The sequence below is a fragment of the Alligator sinensis genome, unplaced genomic scaffold (genome assembly GCF_000455745.1).
Source record: "Alligator sinensis unplaced genomic scaffold, ASM45574v1 scaffold693_1, whole genome shotgun sequence".
Taxonomy (NCBI): domain Eukaryota; kingdom Metazoa; phylum Chordata; order Crocodylia; family Alligatoridae; genus Alligator; species Alligator sinensis.
Genome location: NW_005841987.1, coordinates 1986775 through 2012809, shown reverse-complemented (window position 1 = coordinate 2012809; position 26035 = coordinate 1986775). Strand labels below are relative to the sequence as shown.

General features: G+C 37.6%; 1 protein-coding gene across 3 annotated transcripts in view; it reads left to right on the top strand.

The window, feature by feature from the left end:
* ARHGAP15 (Rho GTPase activating protein 15) overlaps nt 1–26035 on the top strand; it is a 509509-nt gene that overhangs the window by 339653 nt on the left and 143821 nt on the right. For all 3 annotated transcript variants that reach the window (XM_006021329.3, XM_006021328.3, XM_025201252.1), the window contains one exon: nt 6457–6534. In XM_006021329.3, the coding sequence (XP_006021391.1) occupies nt 6457–6534 (78 nt within the window). The remainder of the gene's footprint in view (nt 1–6456; nt 6535–26035) is intronic.

Genomic DNA, 26035 nt, shown 5'->3' with positions numbered 1-26035 from the left:
AACAATTCCCAAGTTTTAATAACACTCCCTACATTAAAGTTAAGTTCTCAGCTATGCCAACAATTTATTTTAGTTTAAGAAAACTGGCCTTATTAAAGTTTTATGTGTATACGTTTGTGTGTGCGCAAAATATATATATATATATATTTGGTGCCAGTATATATTGGTGTCAAAATTTGTTTGCACAAGGTAAATGCAACCAGATCATGATTTCTGGTACCAAGTCAACTGCTAAGTCAGTGATTAACTTGTTCATCAGATTAGGGTTCAGTATTGAGTTACCCTGTGTTGTATGCAAGACTTTTGTTTTCCCATCACTCTAGATCTCTATCACTCTGTCCTATCTATTTACACAGGCAGTGTATCATGCTCACCTCTGGAGTTCCTTTAATGGACTGAAAAAGGAGTCCAGTTGCAATATTTGCAAGCCAGGTTAGAAAGTCTGACATTTTTCAGTCTCATTAATGTGAACCTTTGATAGGCTGAATGAAGAGACAGCAGAAACAGAGACTGAAAATTGGCTCAATGTCAGCAGATGAAAAAGGGGATGTAGAAGTGTTATATTTAAATGGATGGTTGTTCAGGTGTTCACACACAGCTTAAATCACCCTAAAAATGATGTGCCTCATCTAAAGTGAGTTCACCTCTGAGTTAAACTCATTTTACATTGACCTAGGTTAACATGATTTAACATGGGTTAACCCAGCTTAGTGAACATCTCTGTGTATTCACAGGACAACCCCAGAGCTGGGAAGTCCCAGCCATTCACCCATCCCCAGAGATGTGCTGTTCCCCTGACCAGGCTATTTTTATCCCCCAGCCACCATCTCCCCGTGGACCCACCAGCACCCTTTGGACTTATCAGCCCCCTTCCCCCATGAATTTGCTAGCCCCCACAATCCCACCAGCCTGCATCCCCAAGTTACTTACCTCAGGCTCCCATGGTTCCTGGCATCAGTGAACACCTGCATGTACCACTCTTGGTTTAGGTAACTTAATTTAAAATGGGTTAACCCAGTTTAGTGAATGCCTCTAAGCAGTTTAATTTAAGCTGCCTAAACCTAAATCAGGTCCTACAAACACCTGTTTGTACCCAAAATGTGTTCTATGGATCTTCTGTGCTGTATGGCCTTATTCCAACCAGTTTGACATGGCTGACATAGTTTACAATAAAAACCATTCGGTTTTTTGTTTTTCAACTTAATTTTCTTCTGTATTTCTGATTTCTGTATCTTCACAATGTCTTCCACAAACCATGCCTGTACATAAACCTGTAGTATATCAAGTGACACCCTCTCTGTGTGTGAATATGAATGGTACCTGGCATATATTGGTGTCTTAGACTTCCAGGTCAGTGCAGCAGAAGCAAAAAAATAATAATATTTTAAAATATATATTATATTTTTATGCACTGAGCTGGAAATAAGAAGCCATACCATATTTGCAAACCTGCTCTCATGCCATCTCTGCACCCCCTACTTTTCCCCTGCCCTTACTCTGCAGCCTTGAGTCCCTGCCCCCCCTCCCCATCTCCCTTCAACACTGCTTCTACCCTCTTACCCCCCACCACTTACTTTTGCTTTGGTGCAGGCAGGCTCCATCTGTACTGCAGCCTGGAGCATGGAGCACAGCCCCAGCCCAGCCCCATGGCAGCAGTGCTGGTTCTGCATCACTGCTACAGCACCTGGCTGCAGCTGTGCTCTTGTGCTCCTCAGGGTTCAACATGGACAGAGCCTGCTGGCATGGAGTAAAGGTAAGTGGGGGAAGGTGCAAGTAGGAGCAAAGGTTTCAGGGGAAGGGAAGATGGGGAAAAGGAGGGTTGGGGCCTCAGGCTCTAGGGGGCAAGCACAAGGGAGGATATTGGGTGGGGGACAGGCAGGGGGGCAAGCTGCTTGCCTTCCCACTGTCTGCTCTACTGCATCCTTACCACCTGTCCCCCACTATCCCTCTACTGCCTGCTTTCTTATTGCCCTCTTCTTTGCTTGTCTCCCCACCACATGTAGTGGGGGTGGGGGCAAATTTAAGACAATCCTCCAATAATGAGATGCTATGCATAAAAAATATATAAACTTTCCATATTTGGAATCTAATTTTGGGGGATCATCTTGAATTTAAGGTCATCTTGATTTGGGTTATATATGGAAAACGTAATTATCTTTATCTTGGCAAAGGAAGATTGCAGATAACCTTGACTTCTGTTTTTGTGAGATGGCTAAGTTGTTTCTGAGGCATTTTTCTTGCCATATGCATTACAATGCAATTGGTATATTCTCAAATGTCTGCTCCTTTTAATGGCTTCATATCGGACTTTTTGTGCTCCATGACATTTTTTTAAAATGGGTTTAATAATCTATTGGTAAAATAGAGAGAAAAACAAGAGAAAAAAAAACATTACAGCTTAGGGACATATACCCTGTTTATGCTCTCTCAAATATTTGTAAAGATAGCCCTGGGTATCTGAGCCCTCAAAATAGTTTATAATACAACAGCGTGATTACATAATGATACTTTAGTTTTAAAACATATGATCTTTTTGTTTATGGGGAAGCATAATAGGCTTCTTTGAAATACAGTATCTTTTGCCCGAAACATGACTAATTTTAAACAAAAGGACTAACTAAAAATGGATTTCTTCACATGTGCACTTTATTTTTTGTTGTGCTTCTTTTTGTTTAATGGTCTACACATCTTAATTCTGTACCTTTTTCAGTAAACAGCTATTGTTAAACTTTTAAGAGCGCCATACTTAGAAATTTATCAAGTACTAAGTAATGAAAGAGTGATCTTTCTAAAAAATTGTAAATGAGAAAAGAGTAGAAAAGTGGATGCAAATTTTAAAAAGAAGGAAAAAAAAAGAAATTTTCCAAAATATTCAGTTTTCGGAAAATATCACAAGTGACATGTCTCAGGATACCAAGCCAGGTCCAATTAGTGCTATTAAACATGAGAAAAATATGGAGTTTCATAGGTATAAGATAGGGCAGGATCTTACACTTCCCTAGAATACATGTTATTAATGAGAACTCCTGTTTCAAATAGAAATAGATTACCCTATTCAAAGAAACCATAAGAACTGTCCTGAACATTTATAGTCTCTAATATAAAACTCAAACTGACCGAGTTTTGCAATATCTGCATAACTGTGTCCTTTGTAGCTTTCCTTTGTTTTACTTGTCCTCTGCACTTCCAGATTTCATCTGGAACTAGAAGTGCCATAGTAAAGCAAGAAAAGCTATTTTTGGAAATTCTAAACTCAGCTAGAAACCGAGCACTAAATATCTCATAAGGTAGCATGTTCTTATGAGAGCTTCAACCTAGTTATGCAGAGCAATTCAGGTAACTTTTGATGATGTTATGTATGTCAACTGAACCTGAATTCTGTTTCCTTTTAGTTTTCTCACCAGTAATTTCAGTATATCCTAAACCATGATATATGACTGCTTTTAGCACAAGCAATGTTACACACTGCTCATATTTTGGCAGATAAACAAGTATATTCTGGAGTCTGTCCTTATCCTAGATTTCATTCTGGAAAGCTCATAAGATTTATGGTGGGAATAACTTGGGACAGCTGCATTCTTTCCACTGAGTTTTAACTACCATTTAGTCGATCATTCCTAATTGTGAATCCATCCTATTCTAAGCTTCCTGAAAAGAAAAAAAAAGAGTTGTTATCCTCTAGGGGGGAAAAATCAGTGATTTATCTCAGTGATAAACACCATTTTAAAACATGAGAAGGTCAGCATATAATGAACAAATACTCAGACTTTATTATAATAAATATTTTCTTTACTGAAATGTTCTCTACCACTATACTTTAATGTCAGCAGTAGATAGAAAACTTTGAAAAGACTTTTGTTTCATCTTGTTCCCTAAGTATTTATATCCTGCTGTGAAGAAACACTGACAGCAGAGCAGAGCTGTTTTTATTCTTGATATAAAGGTGCCCTTAAAAGTGAATTTCTTTGAAAATTGTTCACAGAATCAAAATATTGGAACCTTGAGGCTATCTCTCTTTCTTAAAATTATTCTTGGCCAAATTGGAGTTCCAAAATAAGTAGTTTACAATCCAGCTAGGATAAGTCGGTCATGAAAAGGATGTCCACATCTACCAATTTACATTGGTTTGGTCTGGCTTAATTTTTAAATATTTTGAGACAAAGTTGATGGCATGTGAATTCTATGATTGACGTAACACTCTTAGGGTTTTTTCTGCTGTCTGCCATATTGTATAGTATCAAAATGAAATGGTAATCAGACCCTATTTCTGACCTAAGTCAGTTTAGAACAATAATAATTCACTTATATTTTACATATCATTTTGCAAGATGTAACATCCTTCAGTTTGCTCAATAGTTTTTCATTTTCACTTGCTATAGATCATTGAGATAGCATGATTTAAATCAATGGGCTGAGGTATTTCAAAATGGTGCTGCTAATGTGAGAGATTGTTATCATGAAGAAAGCTTACATGTGTAGTTTTGACATGCCCCGTGTCTCAAAGGACTGAGAATTGAATTAATCTGAATGCAAACTGACATTAATCTTTTAACATCAGTTTGTTTGTTTGTTTGTTGGTTGGTTCTTCTTTTTTCCTTTTACTTTCTGGTTTAGATCAACTCACATGTCATTTAGCTTGCTGGAAGTCTGAACCTCTGACCACAAGAGTTCCACATTCCTAAACTAGGGATTACTCTTGCTGTCTCACTCCCCCCTAGCTAAGAGAGGGTAAGACTGTTAGGCTTTAGGATAGAGTTGCATTACTTAAACATTTCAGTGACTTCCATTTGCTCATATGTTATGTATCCAGCACATGGATAGATTCCAAGTATTCTTGATTACCAAATCCTTTTTGATTTCTCTTAGATAAACTTTCATTTTAGTCCCCTGTAACCAAAGGGGATCTTCCTGAAATGAAACATCATTTTCAGTATTAGCTTTCATGGCAACCCACAGGTGCAGAGCAGAAAATGATATAGATTGATATAAAAAGCATTTATAACCAAGGTATATTACACAATGATTATTCCAATTTAAAGCAACTCTTATGTAAATCGAATCAAGATGTTTCTTGTACAGCTAGCTAGAAAACAAGAATTCCTTTTTTGTGAAAAAAATTCAAAATTTTGATGTTTCAACAGTTGTTTTCACTCTACATTGAAAGCGAAACTAGACCTTTGGAATTTTTTCTGGGAGAAAGAAACCCCAGTTTAGCTCAGTGGTTATTTAGGGCATTTCCTTGGGAGATGAGAGAGACCAATATGCATCTGATTCAGAATCCTCATTCATACTAGGCAAATGTCCTAATTATTGAAGTCTTGGTTTTTCAGGCCTTCTCCCTCTGATTTTGGAAAGAAATTTCTCCTGGAACCTGAAAAACCTTCCCTTTAAAAGTTTATGGAAATTAATATATTTCCTGTGAAGTTTTGATTTTGACAAATCACAGCGTTTCCCAACAAAAATGTTTCTTCCAATGGTACATGATCAGATTCCAAGTGAAAAAGCCCATTTTGGAGCAAATGCTCTTTGCCTTCTTGACCTACCACTTTTAAATTTCAAATTGCAATTTACATTTTGGGGTTTTATAATTTTGAGCATACACATTCCTTCTACTGCTTGGACTATGCTTCAGAAATTCACCTTGAATTATAAGAATGCCTATAGACATATCAACCTACAGTCCTGTCTACTGTAGGAAATAGATAGTATGTCATTATAAGGAATGTGCCAAATAGCTTCACCCAGAAAAAGATACCTGAGCAGACATAACAGAGGAATGGGAGTATTTCGTTGTCCTTGTAAATGTATTTGGCTGGCCTTTATTATTGCAGTAATAAACTCCAGAGCACAAGCTATTTAGGATATCATAGCACGCCATCTTCAAACACAATTGATGTGATGCAAAACCAAATCATAGTAGAACTGTATTAATAACTGATACAAACATCGTCTTACATGTATCTTAATTACATGGCAATCGTCTAACAGTTTCCACACAATACCAGAAATGCAATTCATGACCTTCAGCTGAAAAAAACCTGAGTCTCTACCTGAAAACCTCTTCAAGCCCAGTTAATGTAAATAATTAATATACACTTAACCAAGTCTGATATTCTATCCTACAGAGGCTGTGTGAGAACACACAAGCCAATACTGCACCATCTTTTCCCATCTAATTGGAATGTCTCTGCTTATACTGCATGCCTTCTAATAGAATTACTAGAGCATTATAATTAGATATCTTGGGTTCAATTGAATTAATCTACAATTTTTTTCTTTGTTGTTTTAATCAGGCAGGAGTCATCATATGCTTCTAGTCTTTGTCAGGTGGATTATTATCTGGTTGTTCACTATAGTATTCTTCCCTATATTTGTTAGGACATTCATGGTTTCTTGACAGACATCTCAAGTAAAATACTCACATGAGCCAATATGAAATATGTTTTCCTTTTTCAGGTCTGGATGTTGATGGAATATACAGAGTCAGCGGCAATCTGGCAACAATACAGAAGTTACGATTTGTTGTCAATCAGGGTAAGTGATTCCTTCACCCTGGTAATGTTTTGTTTAGTACTTAACTGTCTCAGATGACAATATTTCAGAATCTGCTGCATGCTAGTGGCAGAGGATGATGAGCTATATTTTGGGAAAGAGAGAAAAAGAAAGGTAGATATAGCAAACAAAAGCAAAGAATAAGTATTGGTTTAGGAGACAGAAAAAATAGAACATAAAATAGTGAAAACAGTAGGGAAACTGGAGATGAGAAAGAGAAAGTGAGAAAAATGAAACAAAATGGCAAGATGAAGTACAATGTACAAACCAAGGATTTGGAATAAGAAAAAAAAATGAAAAAAATTAAGTAAATTGAATATTGAATGTTAAACAAAATTTGAATAAGCAAGCCTGGAAACTAAAGGAACAGTGGAGGAAAAAGGAAAAGACAGATGCTTCAAAAAGAAGAGAACAAAACTTTAAGGCTAGGCTGAAATCCTGGCTTAGTGGAAGCCAACGGTAAGTTTGTTCAAGATGTCACCCAAGGGAGCAAGACCAGAATGATGAGCATTAAAGAGACACATAACATGAAAACTGAAATACAAAGTTATAATTACATTTAAATTTAAAAGTAGTTTTAGTTTTCCACAAGTATTACCCAAACCAGTGTAACATTAATTGATACATGACATTTTACGAGTGTTTTAACGATTATTGGTAGTTTGTAGGTAAACACTTCCCCAAACCATTCACGTGGTTACTATTCTTGGCAAGGTCTGAACATGCAGCATTAACATTATATAAATAACTAGATGAATATCATTGACAACAATGGCCTCTCAAATATGGAGTCAAGAGTGATGCATTAAAATTTATTAAGGGCTTCCTGAATTAACCAACTCTACATTCTACGCTGCTAAACGCTTCATTTTTCTTTTTTAATATTGCCTAGAGACCATTGTTAGACCAACAAAATGTTTAGGCTTTTAAAACATGACCACATTATGCTGACCTGGTGTTGTACCATAACACAAATATTATATATTTAGAGCTGGAGATTGCACTGCAGACTTAGAACCCTCAGTTTTGGAGGAGGTAAGAGTGCCTTTCAGGGCCCTGCAGTGTGTTGGGTGAGAGTGCTGTAATAACCTTGAGTCACCAGTAAAACTACTGAATTTCTGCATCTACTGCATACAAGTTGATAGGACAAAATAAATTGAGGGAGTGAAAACTCCTAGCTGTTAAATTGTGAAGATTACTGTGCACCTCATATGTAGTAGGTGAACAAGGGAGCCAAGATATTACTGTCAAACAACACTTAAATGCATTTCTGTCACTCAGGTAAGCTACTGCTTTTGGTTGGTAGCACATATTTCTAAAAATATATATTGTATTTGGTATGTATTCTAAAAATACATATTGGTAGTATTATTTTGAAAAATACATAATGTTTGTATCTACAGGTCCCATTTAAACCAGTACCCAAATAACTACCTATTTTAGACGCATCACTTTACTAGAGCTCTTCCTGCTTAGTTCATTGCTATCAAAGGGTTTTATTGATGTTGTCACTGTTGTGCACGTTTTTCTACACCGAATAGAAGTTTCTCTGGTCAATGCTTATCATCATACAACACTGAACCCCTCTAATTCTGGCCTCAGCCCTTCAGATTAGACTGATCCTGTGAAATTCTGAGGGCACTTCACTTCCATTGAAGGTACTGTAGTTGCTTGAATATGATGGCCCCAAATATAAGACGGTGCCCCAATAATTAGAGTCTATATATGGAAAATTTATAAATTTGTTATAATTTTCCAGGTATAGAATCTAATTATTAGAGGTTTTCTTGAATTTGTCCCCCTCCTGCTGCTACAGCAGGGAAAATAAATCTGGGGGTCAGGTAGCCCCCATACCCTCTGCACCCCAACTTCTTCCTATTGCAGTTCCTTACCCCCTCCTCCCTGCCAGACCATGATCTCCCTAAGTACATGGAAGTGAGGGGCAAATCTGAAAAAACTAACCTTGAAATAAGCATATGAAAATTACTATAGGCACACATAGATGTAGTTCATCCAAAATTGATTCATTTTACCTTTTTTGAAACTGCTGAAAGTACTCCACAAACAGACTTCTAAGCAGCACTTTTGTACCTACTTATATATAGTACAAATTGGGTGATTGCATACAAAATGTTTATTGCTTAGTAAATGTTGCATGTCTACTGCTTCAAACCAGCTCACCAGTCCCAGGCTGCATGTAAACATGCACCCAGGAGCAATAATTTGGTGAAGAGGTACTGTTACTTTTAGTATTTCATCTGCCTAGGAATTGGTTTGGCTCCCCTGTTTATATCTACAGTTTGACTGGCAGCTGAGCTTAAAATTCATGAGAACCCATTGTATGAATTTCTGTAAAATGTAACTTTAAGGAACTTGGAGTAACTTGGTGTAATATGACAATTTATTAAAATGCTAATTTGTGGAGAGACAGGTTGTTTGCCAAACATAAAAAGGAGGGAAGTCAAGCCTGGTAATATCATAGAAGACAGCAAAAATTATGTGAGAGGGAGGAGTCAAAGTGACAATTTCTTGGAAGGAGGGTTAGTGTAACATGAAAGAGAGGAAAAGAGAGTGGCAATAAAAAAGTTCAAGCCTTGAAGCCAAGGATGTAGAGCTTGAATTGGCTCTGGAAGCAAAATAAAACTCAACATTAATATCAGAGTTTACATGTGACCTCATTCTTTGAGACCTTATTCTGTGAAATAAAACTCTATCCTTTATGTAATAGCTGTACATCAGTGCTTGGCAGCAAGATAGAAGACTGGAGGACATGCAAGGCTATACCTAAGGGCTAAAAATAAAAGGGAGCAGACTGAAGTTCAAACCCTGAGTTGATCTCTATGGAATGCTCTTCTGTTTTGCCAATGATGTATATCTTTATAGTCCTACCAAGTTCAGTAATTTTGCATTACTGTAACTCCATGGACTTCACTGTGTGTTAACAGATAGCTAGGCTAACTATTTTAGCCATTGTGTGGGTCTCTTTTGATTCAAGAGGGTAGTACAAAATAATTTTATTGGGAACAGACAAAACAAAACCAGAAGTTCTTATCTTCAGTAACTCCCTAAAGTCTTTGCTAAGTGGTAGAAAAATAGAGAGTGGTGGAGGAGGAAGGAAGCCTTCCCTCAGTATATTAGACCTGTCTATTCTGTCTTGACATCCAAACATTAGATTGACATTATGTTATACCACAAGCTTCCACCTCAATCAGAATGGCTAATTCTATGTAACTAGACAGGACATTATAGTGTGGCTGTTATTTGGTATCATGGATTTATCAACAACTCTGTATACTAATGTCAAAGTCAAATATACGACTAATGGATTGTCAGTATCATTTTGTCATTAACCACGTAGGGGACACTTAGAAATCTAATTCTCTCTAATGTGGCCAAAGGAAATTAAAAGAAAACACTGAAGTTCTGACAGGTTCTATTTCTTATCTATTGTGTTTGTTCATGTTCATTATGTTTATCTTTGTTAATAGAGCTGAACTGTCGTAAAGGAGTAGGATGATATTTTCTAAAGAAGGGCCTAGTTAAGTGACTTGGACATGTATTTTCCATTAAAAGACCTTTGAAAATCTCATCCATTAAAATCTTTAGGCTAAGGCTAACCAAGTCATGATTAGCCTTTGTTTAGTTACACATACACAAAAGTGTCAAGGAGTCTTTCCCATATCTCCTAAACCACAATTGCAATCCCTACTGATTCTCCTAATAGCGTATGCCATGAAATGAAAAAGTCCATCTTTCCATTCTTTAAAAATTCAGTAAGTCTGATCACAACGTTCACGATATTTCAGAGACACAAGGAATGACTTTCAAGTGGCAGGGGGGCATTATTTGATTGAATAACAACCATCTTCTTTTTTGCAAGGGATGACTCTATGGACTAGGGTAAATCTATCTGTGTAAACTGTCCTGAGATTGCTGTAAGTTGCTGCCGGTGACTGTGGAGCTATTGTGCTTGAGTCTCCTTGTGTTAGATATCGTTCAGGTGGCATTACAATGAATACACATTTTGGCGGGGAGGGGGCTGTTGGGTTTTTAATTTAGCATACTGATAACTACCTCTGATAACTAGCCAGCATTAACCTCAAACTGCTGAGATGAAGGTAATAATCTACCAATATTGGCTTGTTTAGTACAAAAGGTGCATCCTGTCTGCACTGTATAATGTCTAGACCAGCATATGCCAAAAGTTCTGGGTTTCCTCCCTACAATAGAAAGCCAGGCACTTTTGTACCCTCTGCTTCAGCCGCTGCTGTTTCTCTCCACCCTTCTCCCCTCTGCCCCCCCAACATTGATTGCCATCAATTCTTCCTGCCAGCAGCAAGCAGCAGGGAGAGGAAGCAGTGGCAGTGGCTGAAGTAGGAGAGCATGAGTGTTCAGATTCACCACGGTGGCGCCACAGATTGCTGCTGTGACTTCCACAGGACACTGATGTTTCCTTATAACCTGCTCATTTACATATCTTCCAAAACTAAATCATGAGTTGATATTTAGGGTGTGAACAGAAGTACCTTTTGAAATTTTTCCAAGTAAAAGAGGCTTGGAAACATTTCAAAAGGGTTTTGTTTTAGATATGGGACACATACAGCCCCTGTGGTGTCTGCTGGCTGAAACATTCCTGAATTGCTGCAGGTTCATGCAATCGCAGCTCTCAAGCCCGGGTGCACTGGAGAAGGCCTCATCAGTCCACAGCTCCAATCCCCTTCCCTCAACAAGGATGGGGTAGAGGGGAGGAGAAAGTGGAGAGTACTTGAGTGGAGTCATAAGCAAAGGTGTCCAGCTTCAAATCCCCTGAAATTCTCTTTCCCCCTCTCAATAAAGCACAGAAGTAGCGGGGTTTGAGGCTAGAGCACCCAGCTCTGGCGGCAACAGAGGCCTCGGGAGTTGCGAAGGGTCTGACAGGGTGGACGAGGAATGGTAAGCACAACCCTGGTGGCTCTGGCTATAACTCAGCTCTGGTGGTAAAGAAACAAAAATTCAGACAGGGTCCACATGTTAAAGTAAAAAAAGGTGAAATGCTTCAAAATAATACATTTTCTTCTCAAAAGGTACTGTTTTGGAGCACTTCATCCACGCCTCGAACATTTCAAAGGGCCTGTATGTTTCAGTGTTACTTCAATGCTTTGCTTACTAGGTATCATTTCTTAACTTGCAGAGCTCCTTCCTTCCTTCTTTCCTTCCTCCCTCCCTTTCTCCTTATATGTGGGTATCTTTCTGTCTCTGTCCATGTTTCTTTATTTTTCCTTAGACTAAATCAGAAAAATAGTACTTTAAATATGAGTGTTTATCTTATGCTATTTCTCTTCTGTATGTCATTTATTTTCCATGAAAATTTAATGCAACGATAGACATTTGTTGGTTAACAGTCTAAAAACTACTTTTAAATGCCAGGAGTTTAACATGTGATCAATTCTTGTTCAGCTAAAGTGCTTTGGGTTTTATTTCTCCATCAAGAGTTCACCCTTAAATCTCATACCATCCTTCCAAATTCTGTGTTGTGCATCTATTAAATATCTCCTGGCTTCACTGCTGTTGCAAGTTAAGCAGCATAGGAAAAAAAAATTGAGCTATTTTTAATAGAACAAATCTGAGAGCAAAGCATTAACTCTGGTTCCTGCCTCTGTGCTGTTAACATTATCTGCAGCATCAGAAATTGACTAAAAAGTAGGAGAAAATAGAGAAAAGGGAGCAAGGTAACAACTGACAATTTCATCAATTGATCGGGAATAGGAAGAAACAGGGAAAGACAGTTTTGATTTTTTTTAAATCTCTCTGTTATCCATTTCATTCTTTGTTTTTAGTTAACTAGATCATTTTTTTCCCTTTATTATCATTTCTTAAGCTGAGGTAATTCCTAAAGCTGACATTCTTGCCAGCAATAGCAGCTATAGCACAAAATATGTTATTTACTGTAGTCCTTTGCACAGGATTTTTTTTCTGTATGTGAAGCCACTGATATTGTACCTTTTTGCTTCCAGGTGACAAGATTATCTTTTATCAATGATTTATTTTTTCCATTAAAAGCTGAGGAGATCACTTGATCATAAGAATGCCAGACCACAACATCTTTCAGTTCTTTGGAAACACTCTAAGTCATCATTTTTTCAGGACCATTGATTTAAGGAACTGGAGGTTGCAAGGACTGTCAGTGGCAGCAAGAGACTGATATTTTTCTTAGTTTATAAGTGTTTTAAGTGCAGTTATTGAAAACATAATTAAGAATAATTCCTTTCAGGCTCACAAGAAATGGGTCATATGCCTTCAATAGATATGTTGGAAAGTGGAAATAAGTATGTATGGAAAGTGCTGGAGATCCCAGTCTAGGTATTACATATGAGCATGTTACAGAAAGCATCATTTCGGTCTTCATTTCCATAATTTTCAGTAATGTTGAAAGAATGGAGATTAGGGTTTAACTACCCATGGAAGTTGCTGCTCAGAAAGTTAGATAGTGAGGCTACTATTCTGCACTACATCTACATGTGGACCCCTAGGCCCAGATCCCATCCTGCCTACTAGACCTCTAAGCCTACATAACTACACACACACACACACACGCACACACACACGCACACACACACACACACCTTAATGCAAAATTCATTGGGTGCAGAAATTGGGACTCTTTAAATCTTACATTCTTTTCCATCTTCAACAAGATGGATGGAAGATACTCTCAGCTGTGCTTCATCCATAGCCTCCAGTTTAGTGGGAAGTGTGGCTACACAGTGAGAAGTGTGGCGTATTACTGAGAAGGGTCCCCTACCCTAAGGTTTTGGACAAAATGTGGGTGTGCCTCCTCACTACTTTTATGGTTTAAGTGCTTGAGGTTAATATGAAGTCCTGTTCTAAATTATGGCTTTCAGGGACTCAAGCAAGGTGGAACAGGATGTCACTTAGATGCATAGACACCTAAAGAATGCCTGAGCCACTCAGTTGCCTAATAGGTTGAATACAATCTGCCCTTAGGACACCTAATGGTGAGACCATGAAGTATGCTGCCTCACACACAGTGGCTACGTCTACATGAGACATTACTGCATAGTCATTACAGTGCATTTATTTAGTACTTTTATTAGTAAGTACTAAATAAATTCCAGGAACCGGAGTTACTGTGCAGTAGCGTCGGCGAACGTCTTTTAGGTGATGCTACTGAGCAGTAGCATATTAGCACTGTCTGTGCTGTGACGTGCTACTGTGCAGTATTTTTTGGCTACTGAGCAGTGTCTTGTGTAGATGCACCAAGTGCTCACTAAGAGTACCTACATAAGGAATAGAGTGCTATAAATTCGTGCTGCAACTTGCTGAGCACTAATTTCTCTGTATAGGAAAGGCCTGAATTATCCTCCTAAGAAAAAAATGGCATACATTGGTGAAGAGATGGAGAAAAGCATATCTTTTTACACAGGTGATGCAGTATCTGTTTTGTACCTAGAAAGGCATTTCCTTTTCTGGGACTGTCAAGCAGTTTTCATGAGCATTGAATTAATAGAAAAAATAAATATATAAAGGGAGAATAATACATTTCTGAATCTCTAAAATTGTATCTTACTGCTTATATATTCAGTGAAACTAATCAAGGCATACAGTTTGTTTCATGCAGTAAATGTTGATCACACATAAAACAAAATAGCTCCTAACTGTCTTTATATCCAGTATTTTTTTTCCAAAATGCTTGGTATTTGCAGTGCAGATGACCTTTGAGTCCTGTTATTTTTATTTGGAATACCCTGTGCATTAACTTCAAAACACAACTTCCAAAGGTCAATTACTGCATTTTTAGTGCCTTAGGTACACTTCGTAGGAAGAAAATGAGTTTTTACAGGGGCTAAATATGACATAATTGCGAAAAAGTGGATTTTATGGTAAGAGGAATACCAACATAATTTCAGTTGGTACACTGTACTACATTAGCGGGGGAAAGGTATATTTATTACCAAGCCAACTACCTTCTCAAGTTAACAAATAATATAGTGGCAACAGAAATTAGAATATTTCTTCTCTTATCATGCTATAAGAAAATAGTGATAGTCGAGTTCTATTTTTAAAAAATCAAAAATAACATGTAAACTACAAATATGTTAGCCAATTGAGAATATTTATTAACTAAATAATTTAATAATAAAGAAAATGCCTACTTGATTAATTGTTACAGAGTAAAAATTACAATAAAACTGTCTTGATCAGTGCTTTGCAGAAGCACCATTACTGTCTGTGCAGTTGTTTAACAAGGATTTAATTGGAAAGATAAGTGAATGCACATTTAAAAGTATTGTTAATTTGCTTTATAATCACCCCATCCTTCACAGTATTGACAGCACGAGGCACAAACCCCTTTCTCTTTTACAAGTATTATTTTCCATATGTGCACAATAAACTCTGAAGCAGTAATTGGAAATTTTATGGATTAAAACATACCTAGTGTATTGAGTTCATAGGTGCAGTATTCCCTTTCCAAAGGTAACTCATGGGTGGCATTATTGGTAGAATCACTGCCCATGTTCTTCTGTGTGCTTTTTAAACATATATCTGGCTACCCAGATTTAGATTTAAATAGACCTCCAAAAACTCTTATTGCACTTCTCTTTTTGGTTTGAAACAATAACATCCATCTCTCAAAAGAAAAAGCTTTAATTTCTTTAAATTAAATCTCTGATTATATGTATTGTTTTAAAATGCTTTGGATAAATAATCTAATAATAATCAAACAATCTACATGGCAAGGAAAGATTTAGAACTAGGCAAGCATCTAAGACTACCTACAAATGTCAAGATGACTCTGTTATTGTCTATGAAAGGAGAGGAAGAAAACAGTTGAAATATTCTCGAGATGTTTTCTCCACTGGTTTTGATCGTTTGATTGCAATATTAAAAAATTACAGATTTTAGAAACCTGTCAGTCTTTTGTCTGAAAGCTCCTGTTATCAGGAAAAGAGAAGCCTGCATTGATTCAGTTCTGCCTCTGTTGGTAGAGCCTTTTTAGCTGACAGAAGATTGAAATTGTCTTTGAAACTGACTCATCAGGTCAGCACAAATGGGTTGGGTGTTTTTTAAAGCAAACATTTAAAGAAGAAGACAACGCAGCAGCTACTTTTCGCAACTTAATTTTTTTTTTTTTAAAGAAAAAATAAGGTTCCATTCAAAAACACCCAACTGTTTCCACTGACCCAACATATCCATTTCAAAGGCAGCCAGCAGCTTCCGTCCTCTGTCAGTTAACAAAGGCTCTGCGGGCAGAGGCAGAGTGGCTTCAGTACAAGCTGCCAACTTCCAGACAGCAGCTACAAGTCCAACAGGATTCTAATGTGCAGTATAGTAACAAAAGTAGTAAGAATGGCTAATAAAAAAATCTGGAAAACCATTTTCCACAGCTTTTCCTTCATTTGCTCTGTGTTTCCCTGTCTTTTAGAATCCTATGTGAAAGGTATGATGGCCAATAAGTTTCCACTCGTGATAGTGGAAACATATTTCCTCGGTGATCCTCCTTAATTCAAGCATCTTTATAAGCTAGTTTCATGAAGACACTGATTACATTTGCTTCATTCTAACAAACTCTGCTCTTAAGTGTGAACCCTAGAGTCCAGCCACATGCTGAAACAAGTGATTTTCAGATAAACCCCCACTACCCTGCATATGTCAGCTTTCATTACTGAATATGGGCCAGACTGTGAATCTCTTACTCACTTTGGTGAATAGTTATTCATGTGACTTAATCACATAGAAGTCTGTAGGTGTGAAGCCAGTCATGTCTCCTAACTTTCCTCTTTGAAACATCAGACTCTGCTTATTCTGTTTATTTATTTATTAATTTTTTTATTTTTGCTAAATTAGAACTAAAATGCCTTGAATGCATGAAAAAATGTCTCTCTCTTTCACACTTCTCAGGCAGCCACAGAAAAATAAAACAGTCTGAAGCAATTTTCAGAAGTAATTATAAAACAATTTGTTCTTGGGTTAAGATATGCACATGCCAAGTTGCAGCTAAGAACTTTATTTTATTTCTATTTTTGTCAAGTTATCAAGCCCTGAGAACAGAGGAATATAATGGAAAAGATGAACTGACCTTTAGCTTCAGCAGCACAGAGGTGATTAATTAATGTCTGTATGTTGTTCATCCAGCCTTTTTAAAGACTCCAGTAGGGGGTGCTTTCCTTTTCTTTCTGTGACAGAAAAAAGGGTTGTGTGTTTAAATGGTCAGTCCTAAGATATAGACTTTTCTGTTTCATTACGTATGTGAGTCACACACTCTCCTTTTTTGGAAAAGAATAAAATATAGATACAATACTGCCAATATCTTCTCTTTGAAAATACAAGCCAAGCTTCACAATCTGATGAAAATAATAGTCTTTTTGTATTCCACAGCTACTCATTTTTGTATTTTTTGTGATTATGTATGTAAAATAAAAAATACAATATCTTTATTATAGCTGATGTTCTACTAGATTCACTTTGTTCTCAGTGTGAAAGAACTAAAGAGGTAGAAGTAGTGGCTGGCATGGCTTTCTCATCTTTAGTCTTAGATGTAAAATATTTTCTACCAGTCATATTATCATGGAGTTTCTATTCAAAACAGTTTAATGAAAAGGTTAATAGAATGAGAAAGAAGACCTATCCTGGTATGGTCAGTCACATTCGTACAATGAATCACGTGACAGGATGTGCTTGACGAAACCTATAGGACATGCTTTTTATTTCTTCCATTTCTTATTAACATTAATGTAAGTTTTTTGTTTAATAGCACTTCCAAGGTTAATGTTGAAAAGGGCTCTGGCTTTGAAGGCTTTACATAGTTGTTAAGGGATTGGCACATTTTGGGGTTCTCTCTGTTCTTGTGGATAACTTCTCTCTTTAAGGCAGTATTTTGAGCGGTGACACTCTTATAGGGAATGTCAGCGATAAGGAGTCCAAACAAGAAGGAGGATAAATTATTAAGCATAGTACCACAAGAATAATAGGTTAAAATTAAGCCAAAGAAAATGTACGCTAAAGTTCAGGAAATCTTTCTAGATGTAAACTTTGGAAAACTACAGAATAGACTCCTAATGGAAGCCAAGGCTTTGTATTCTTAGAGACATTTATAAGTAGGCTAGCCACAAATTTTAGAAGTATTGTATACAGGGTTCTCCTGTGTTAGTAAGAGAAACTCAGGGCAGAATCCTATTTCACTGGCTGCACCTAAATAGCAGTTATGCAGATTACATTCAGCTGCTAGCATGCAAGCATCCACGTGCCCACTGAGTGTGCTCAGTAGGGTTCCATGTGGTCCGGCAACTTTATGGTGTGACATGTTCTCCCAGATACATATATACACCTGGGCAAGTCCTGAAATTGTACCTGGACAAAATCCCATGTTGTCCAGATTGTGCTAGGCACCAAAAGATTAGGAATGCTTCTGTTTTAATTACCAACCTAGTGGTTAGAGCACTTGTCCAAGGAGAGAGAGTTCCAGGTTCTAGGACATCTATTTCCCATGCTTCTGGGCTTTGCTGGTTGCTCCCCCTTTACCTATCCACCCTTTTTTTTCTCCTATATGTATCAGGGTGTTTTTAAGTTTTACCAGAGGCATTGGGTGTAGGCTAAAATCAAGACTGGGAACTTCAACTGGGGGGTATTAATTCTCCTGCTAGGAGCAAAGCCAGAGATTCCAGGCTAGAGCGTCTCAACCCTCTGCCTAGGGTCGCACTGTGATATTTGGGGTCAGGAAGGAATTTTACCCCATAATCAGATTGGTATGGACTGTGGGAGTGTTCCCCTTCCTCTATAGTGTAGGGTGTGGCCCTCTACCGGAGGTCTCTTGAACATACTGACAATTGATAAAACTTGATGTCTTTCAGTATCAGGTCCAATATGGCGTATAATGTTGTGGTTTAGATGTAACCATGACTAGCAAACATGAGTTTGCAACATGAAGCTTCAACAGAAATGAGTAATGTTATGCATGGATATGTTATGTAATATGCTGAGTGGCATTAGAAAAAAAATGAACATTTACCACACTGTGGAATTTGACTTTATCATGGTATTTGTGGTGTTCTCTATACTTAAAATGGAAAAAACCACAAATACCACGGTAAATTTAACTGCTGTGAATGGTAAGGAAGGGCTGATTATTTTGTTATGCCTTCCACTGCAGAGATCCTTCATGTAATAGTAGTGACAGGTAGTAATACTCATATCATCAGTGCAGCCTTATCTGGAGTTCTGAGCATATTTTTGGGAATGTCACTGTGAAAATAAAACAGCCACAAAACAAAGAAAACTTATATGTATAACATATTTGGAATGTGCATAGGACAAAGTTACAGAAATTGTTGTTATGGTCTCAAAAACATAAGGGGGATACAGGAATATGATATTATAAGGAAAGATACAAATGAAGGGATTGACTTAGTTATGGCGATCACAACTATTTTACAAGAAGATCCCTTCCGATGCTTAAGACTATCATGCTAAGGACACGTAACAGTAAGATAAATTGGTTTATGGAGGATCTGCCACAAGATAGCCCCAAGATAACTTCAACAGACATTCAAAGAAAGAGAATATAGTGTTCGAATAAGGAGTATAAGAACATATTAGAAGGTTCCTTTCAGTCCAAATATCCATAGGGCAGATCATCCACTAATTAAATAATTATAGGTAAATTGAAGCAATAGTGACCACCTGAGACCTTTCCCATGTAGAACAGGTTGAATTTTATTAGTAGATATTTAGGATTGTGAATCCAAAAAGATGACAAAACTAGTAGGGAAATACAAATCGCCCAAGCAAGGGACTAACATTAGAGGGATGGGGGTGAGGAGGGGAATGCAACTAGGTTACAGAAAATACAATGTTAGTCAACTAAGCCCGGGGTACTACACTTGATCTGAGCCTTCGGGGGGGGGGGAGGGGAGGGGGAGGGAGGGGGTTTGCAATGCTGAGAGGGAAAGAAGATAGATACACACAAACCCGTATCTGAGCCAAAAGGCTGAGATCGAAAACATCATCGAGTATCTCCCTAGAAAATTTTAAAGTTACTATCAGGTGTGCTTAAAAACTTCATTTCTTAAGCTTTCTGGCTTAAATGGAATTATCTCATAAGCTAAGAATGATATTTCTCAGTTCTGTAGACTTTAAATGTTCACATCCTTGGCAATTTCACATAATTGAAATACTTTGTGCATGTGTGCACACATGCTCTTTCTCATACTCTCCCACCATCTGTATGCATATATAAATATACCATATTTACTCAAATACAAGACAAGTTTTTTTCCTTCATCTTACATTCATATACAAAGAAACCTCATTAAATACTTTGCCTATATTTGGCTGCTAAAAGCTTATGAAGTTGATTAAATGCAACCAACACTGAGCATGACTATAAATGTTCCCTTATATTAGGCAAACATATAAATAGGAACCTTTTTTTTTTATGTGTGGCCCTTAAAACAATGAGCAGTTGCTCCACCAGGAAGGAATGGGACCTGGGCCTGGAGATACTGCAATTCCAGGCTGGCACCAGGAAGATAGGAGCAAGTCTAAACACTCTCCCATTGGTGCCAAAAATGCTACAAAACCTACCACAAAGATAGGTTGGTACAATTTATCTGAATAAGATATATGGTAGTGCCCAATGAGTGCAGTCTACCTCAGCACTGACTTTTTCAAGCCATGGTGATCCACTACATTGAGTATATTCTGACTTCTTATTCACTCCCTCAGATGAGCTGTGCCTCTTTCCCATTTTCCAATTATTTCTGTTTTTTCACCAGCCTTAAATGTCTGGCAAACATCACCAAATAGGACCTCAAACAGTTCACCCAGAATCCCTCTGTTGGCCCCTCTTTCAACCTGTTGCATATGATTGTGCCCCGCCCTCCATGCGGTGAAGTTGGACCAAGTTGGACTCACATGGATTTGAAATTGATTTGGTTGATTTGATTTAGGACCCCAAAATTTTCCTAAAAAATACTTCGTATTATGTATAAATATGTGCAAAAGTGCTGCTTAAAAGTGTGTTTACGGAGTACCTGCAGTACAATTTACAGTAGTTTCCAAAATAGGTAAAATGCATTAATTTTGGATGAACAAAGTCTATGGGTACTATATGCAAATTACTACAGCTATGTTTATTTCAGGGTCTTTTTTTTCAAATTTGTTTCTCACTTCTTTGAGCATGGGGAGGAAAAGGTCTAGCAGTAAGGAGAAGGGGAAGGGGCTGCAGCAGAAAAAAGCTGGGGGCATAGAGGGGAAAAGGCCAGCTGTCTCCCCAGATTTATTTCTCCTGTTGTAGCGGTAGGAGGGGGACAAATTCAAGACAAACCTCCACTAATTAAATTATATGCCTGGGAAGTTATATCACATTTATAAATTTCCCATATATGCTATCTAATTATAGGGGGGACATCTTATAATCAGGGTCATCTTATATTTGAGTAAATATGGTACATAAATTCTTCATTTCCCTCTCCCATCACAAGATCCTCACTGAAGAGGTACATCAAGAGGAATAATTCTCTTCTGAAGTATTTCTTACTGATTATGCTGCTCTAGCTATTAAATAAATACTCTTAATATCCAAAGTTCTGGACTACACCTAGTGAAACACAGGTGTGTAATCCTGAATTTCAGTGCTATAGAATGTCACCATGACAGTCTGGATATTTTGAGTCTTAACTCAATATAAAAATAAGTTAAAATCAAACCCCTGTATCTGGACAACAATTTCAGTAAGAATTGTGAGTGTATTTTTTCTCTGAAAATAAACCCATAAGTTTGTGGTCTTTAATTCAAAGTGTCTTCCCCGCTTATTCTTACTATTATTCCATATATAGCATTGTGACTGAAATAACTGAAACAATTAAGATGTGTAGCAGGAATCCCTAACCCCTGCTAGATGAGAGGTAGCAAACCAGGTACAAAGAGTGAAAGAGCAGCAGGGGAGAGGCCAGTGGCTGCAGGTCAGGTTTAATCTGCAACATGAAAGCAGGCTGAGTACTGGGATAATTAGAAACCCCTGACCAAGAAGAAGGCCATGTGATCAAAAGAGGTGGAGCCCAGCTTACTAAAAGCCTGGACTCTCAACCAGAGTCCAGTTTGGTCCTGATGGCTCTACATCTCTTTGTATTTAGCTTGCTACCTACCCCTCAAGTAGCAGGTCTTAGGAGTCCCTGCTGCAACATGTCAAATTAAAGAGAAGCACTAGATCCTCTGCCATGTTTGTGCTCAGGCTAAAATAACTTACTTCCTCAAGAGCCTCAAATCTTTTGTCACCTAACTGGCCCACTGGCATGTCTCTCCTTTCCCACCCCTACCCCACAGGGGGAGATCTTAACTTGTGTAGACAGTTCGCTCTTCTGTCAACTGTTTTCTGTGTTAGTATAGGGACATATTGGACATTTATAGATTTTACATTTTTCTAGGTTTAATCTGGACTACAGCTGTCTCTATATACACGGACATCTGTAGTCCAAATTAAAATTGGCTCCAGTCCAAATTAACTGATCTTCATTGAATGAGGATTAAAGTTGATGTAGACTAGGGCAATCCGAATTAGGCAATTAAAACTGTATGAATTACCATGTATATACATGTAGGCATTAGTTTTAGGGAAAACTAGAAACTCAGATAAGCATTCCTTATGAATGCAGATAAGCATTGCAAATATCAATACCCTCCAGGGAAATTCAACTAGATTTTTGCTATCAGGCTATCAGGCACAAAGTAACTGAGGCTATCAGGCACAAAGTAACACCTTTACAAGTGTGCCAACAACACCTTACTAGGACTAAGCATCAGTATCCTGACTAAACCCCCAGCCCTGCGCAAGCATGCAGGCTACTGGTCTGTGAAGAAGGGGGCAAACACTTTCGATCATCTACTAACCCCTAATTTGAATTGAAATTTGATTTGAACTGTGACTGATGAGATTCTTAACATGGTTTAGAAAACAGTGAGCACATGTACAAATGGCCATTGGGGCCAAAAGCTTTTTTCTTGGGAGTGACAATAGGATGGAGCTATGTTTAGCTACAGGTGGCATAAACTAAAGGAGCTCTTAAAAGGCTTGAATTCATGCCAGTACAAACCAGTCCTCTGAATCAGAAACCTATGCCTGGCTCCTAGAAGCCCCCACTCCTTACAAACTTTTCTGCTTGATTTAAGACCAGTTTAAAAAAATATAAATGAGATTTAATTTCATCTCACTCCATTGCATTTTAGGCCTGGCTGTTCATATGTTCTAAGCTGTGTCAGATTGCATTGGTTGAGCTGTTAGAAGGTCAGTAAGGCCCATGGTCTCTCAAAAGAAAAAAAATCACACACTATTGGTGGATTTTTACTTGCTTGTAATATACCAATGAGAGAGATTTTTTTTTTCCAGAGTAATTAGTTTTTTAAAAAAGAAAGGAGACTTCAAAACACATTTCTAAAGACCAAGATTATGTGCTTATAACACAGAAGATTTGAGAATGGCTTAATTAAGTAGATAGCACTAGAGAAGATGGCTGTAAGAAAGAGGAGTTTGGCTGTAAGAAAGAGGAGTTTCAGAGCTATTGCTAGAACTGTTTTATGCAAACTTTTTTGTAGATGATGTGAAGTATGGAAAAAGGAAAGTAAGTGAGGACAGTGGTTAGTTGGTTCTGTTGTGTGGGGCTGAAAACTGGTTCTTAATGAAGCAAAGGTTAGATGCTTTCAAATGTATTATTCAGGGAGGATGTTGACATCAGCCAAGGAGTCAGAATTACTGACTTTAAAATGAGTAGTAGGCTGTGTGCAGCAACATAGCATGTTGTGGCATGAAAATAACTATGGGCAAAAATACATAATGCCTGACTTGCGATCTATATGCCTGAAACAAGATGGAATTGATCACTCACAAGAAAAAAGAATATGCTTGGAAGGTCAAAATAGAGACATGGAGCTCTGCATAAGGACATGTGGATTAAAGAATGATAACAAACATCTGAAGTAGCTGGCAGAACAATATTGAGGTCTTTAGACAGTCTGCTATACCCAGTGATTTGCTTAATCTAGAGAAAGAAACTATTACTTTTGGTCATTCCAGGTTTAAAGCTTTTGCACAGATGAAGATGCCTATATGAAAAAAGATACGTACTTTTATTTTTTGAATCAGGGACACATGACAAAGCATTCAAACATAATGCAAATAATTGCAAACTGATGTATCCAGCAGTTAAAAAATGAATAAATAATTTAGCTTTTACACATGGGCAATCCTTGCTAAAAATTGCAAATCAGAACTCCTCTGTTTGAATGTATTTTATTTTGTTAATGGATGCACTAATATGAAAGGCATCTAATTGTATAATGTATTATTAGTCATTTTCTTTGGCATCCTATTAACTTTAAATAATGCTAATATTTAACATTTTATAACATGCGCAACAAAGTTCTTCCCTTTCCAGCAGAAGAAAGAATGCATTAATAATAAATTTTTCATAACTATCTCTACCGAGCATGTTTTGTTACATATTTTTATAAGAAATGTCAAATTCAGGCACCCATTACCACAACTCATGTAAGGTAATATTTTGTCAAACATATTGTGATTTTTCTTAAAATGTAAGACAGCTTGTAATTCATCTAATTGAAAGATTTTAATATGAACTGTATGAACTGATAGGATGTAGCTAAGTGCATCCACTAAACATCTTTTCAGTGATGTTGGTATCAGAATATAAAAAATGGTGATTAATGGCTACTATTGGTAGTGGTCTTCACCACAAGTTGTGAACACTACAGTTGTGGCTGAGTATAACAACCACAGAGAGAAATAAATGGACTGAAGGTATTTAAGGGTATCTAACAAATGCAAAAGTGTCCCTCTGTTAGAATTGGAATGATTTGTCAGTAAGAGCTGCTTCAGTGCATAAAAATCTTTGTGATGTGGGTTTTTTATTACTTATTTATTTAAACGGGCCAAATCCTGCTCCCATGTTACGTGGGAGTGATGTGTAAGCTGCTTATCTCACATATGCCTTCTCTGTAGTAATCTGACTGGATGAAAAAGTTAGGCCAGTGAGGGGGGCAGAGGTTCCACATCTGTTCTGTTATGCCCCCTCAGCTAGGTTCAAATCTTGTACAAAAATATTTAGTACTTATATAGCACTTATCATTCATAGATTTCAAAGCAGTTTGAAAAAATGGATCAGCATCATTATCTTCATTTTATGGATAAAGACACTGAAGAATAGGAATGCTAAATTATTGGTCCAAGGTCCACAGTAACTCCATGGCATAGCCAGGACTAGTACTAAAGACAGCTGATTTATAGTATTATTTCCTATGCATTATGCTGTTCATCAAACCCCTCTCTTTAAGCAGACCATAGAGAGGACTGCAATAACCTCTGAAAGGCAGATCTGGCTAGAAAGTATATGTAACAGAGATTAGTCCCCAGCTATTTCCCTTCAAGTTAAAAAAGCACTCCTGCAAGTCACAAGGTTTCCTCCACCCTTCCCAAGTGACCTACTGGAAAAGTGTACTTTCCAGTTTGTCAGTTAGCTGAAACTAGTTTAGTAGCCTGGTAGACTGGTATCTAGAGAAGCAGATTTAATATAAACCATCCAGAAGAGTGGAGCATGTTACCTTTATACACAGAATATCTGAATTGTCTGGTTAATGATAGTGCTAATACAAACAGGCTTGTTTCTTCATTCAGTTTACATTTTTCTTGTCATTTCTCTGAAGTTCATCATCAGAGTATCTGAGTACCCATTCACATTAATGAATTTATGCTCACACTTTGTGAAGCATAGAATTCTCATCCTCAATTTACAGGTAAATAACTGAGGCACACAGGCTAGGGACAGAAGATACACCTAAACCAGTATAAGTGATTGGAAGCTGGTTCAAATCTGTAACACAACAGATGTTCAGTGTGCCTAAACTGCTTCCAAAATGGCCCAAACTGGTTTAAGATAAGCCTCGGTAGATGTAGTATCAGACTTAACTGATTTAGGTTAAAGCAGTTTATTGAACTTCTGTCCCAGATCCCCTCCAGATTCAAATTAACTCCCCCACAGCATCCCAGGATGTTTTGCACCTATCCCACAAACCCCTCCTTCACAGGGTGTGTGGTCTAGCCTTGGCCCAAGCTGTCTACTCCAGCCAAGCAGGGAGGTGTGCTGTCATGCCCTTCGGCTTCTGGCCTAGGTCACTGCAGGCATGAGGCTGCATTTCCAGAATCAAAAGTAAATGTCCATTCACTTATCTGTTTAATCTATGCATTTTAGACTAACCTGCAAAGATTGAATCGATTCAATCTCAGGCTTTTTGACTGTCTGTACTTAGCCATAATGATTAGATAACTTGCCAGTGATCACGTGGGAAGTCTGTTGAAGTGTCATGACTAGAAACTAAATCACCCGGTTCCCAATCCTTTGGCTTATCCATAAGAACATCCTCCCTACAAAATATCCCTTAATTTCAAGTGCAATTGTGTAGGTCCAAGGGGGTATAT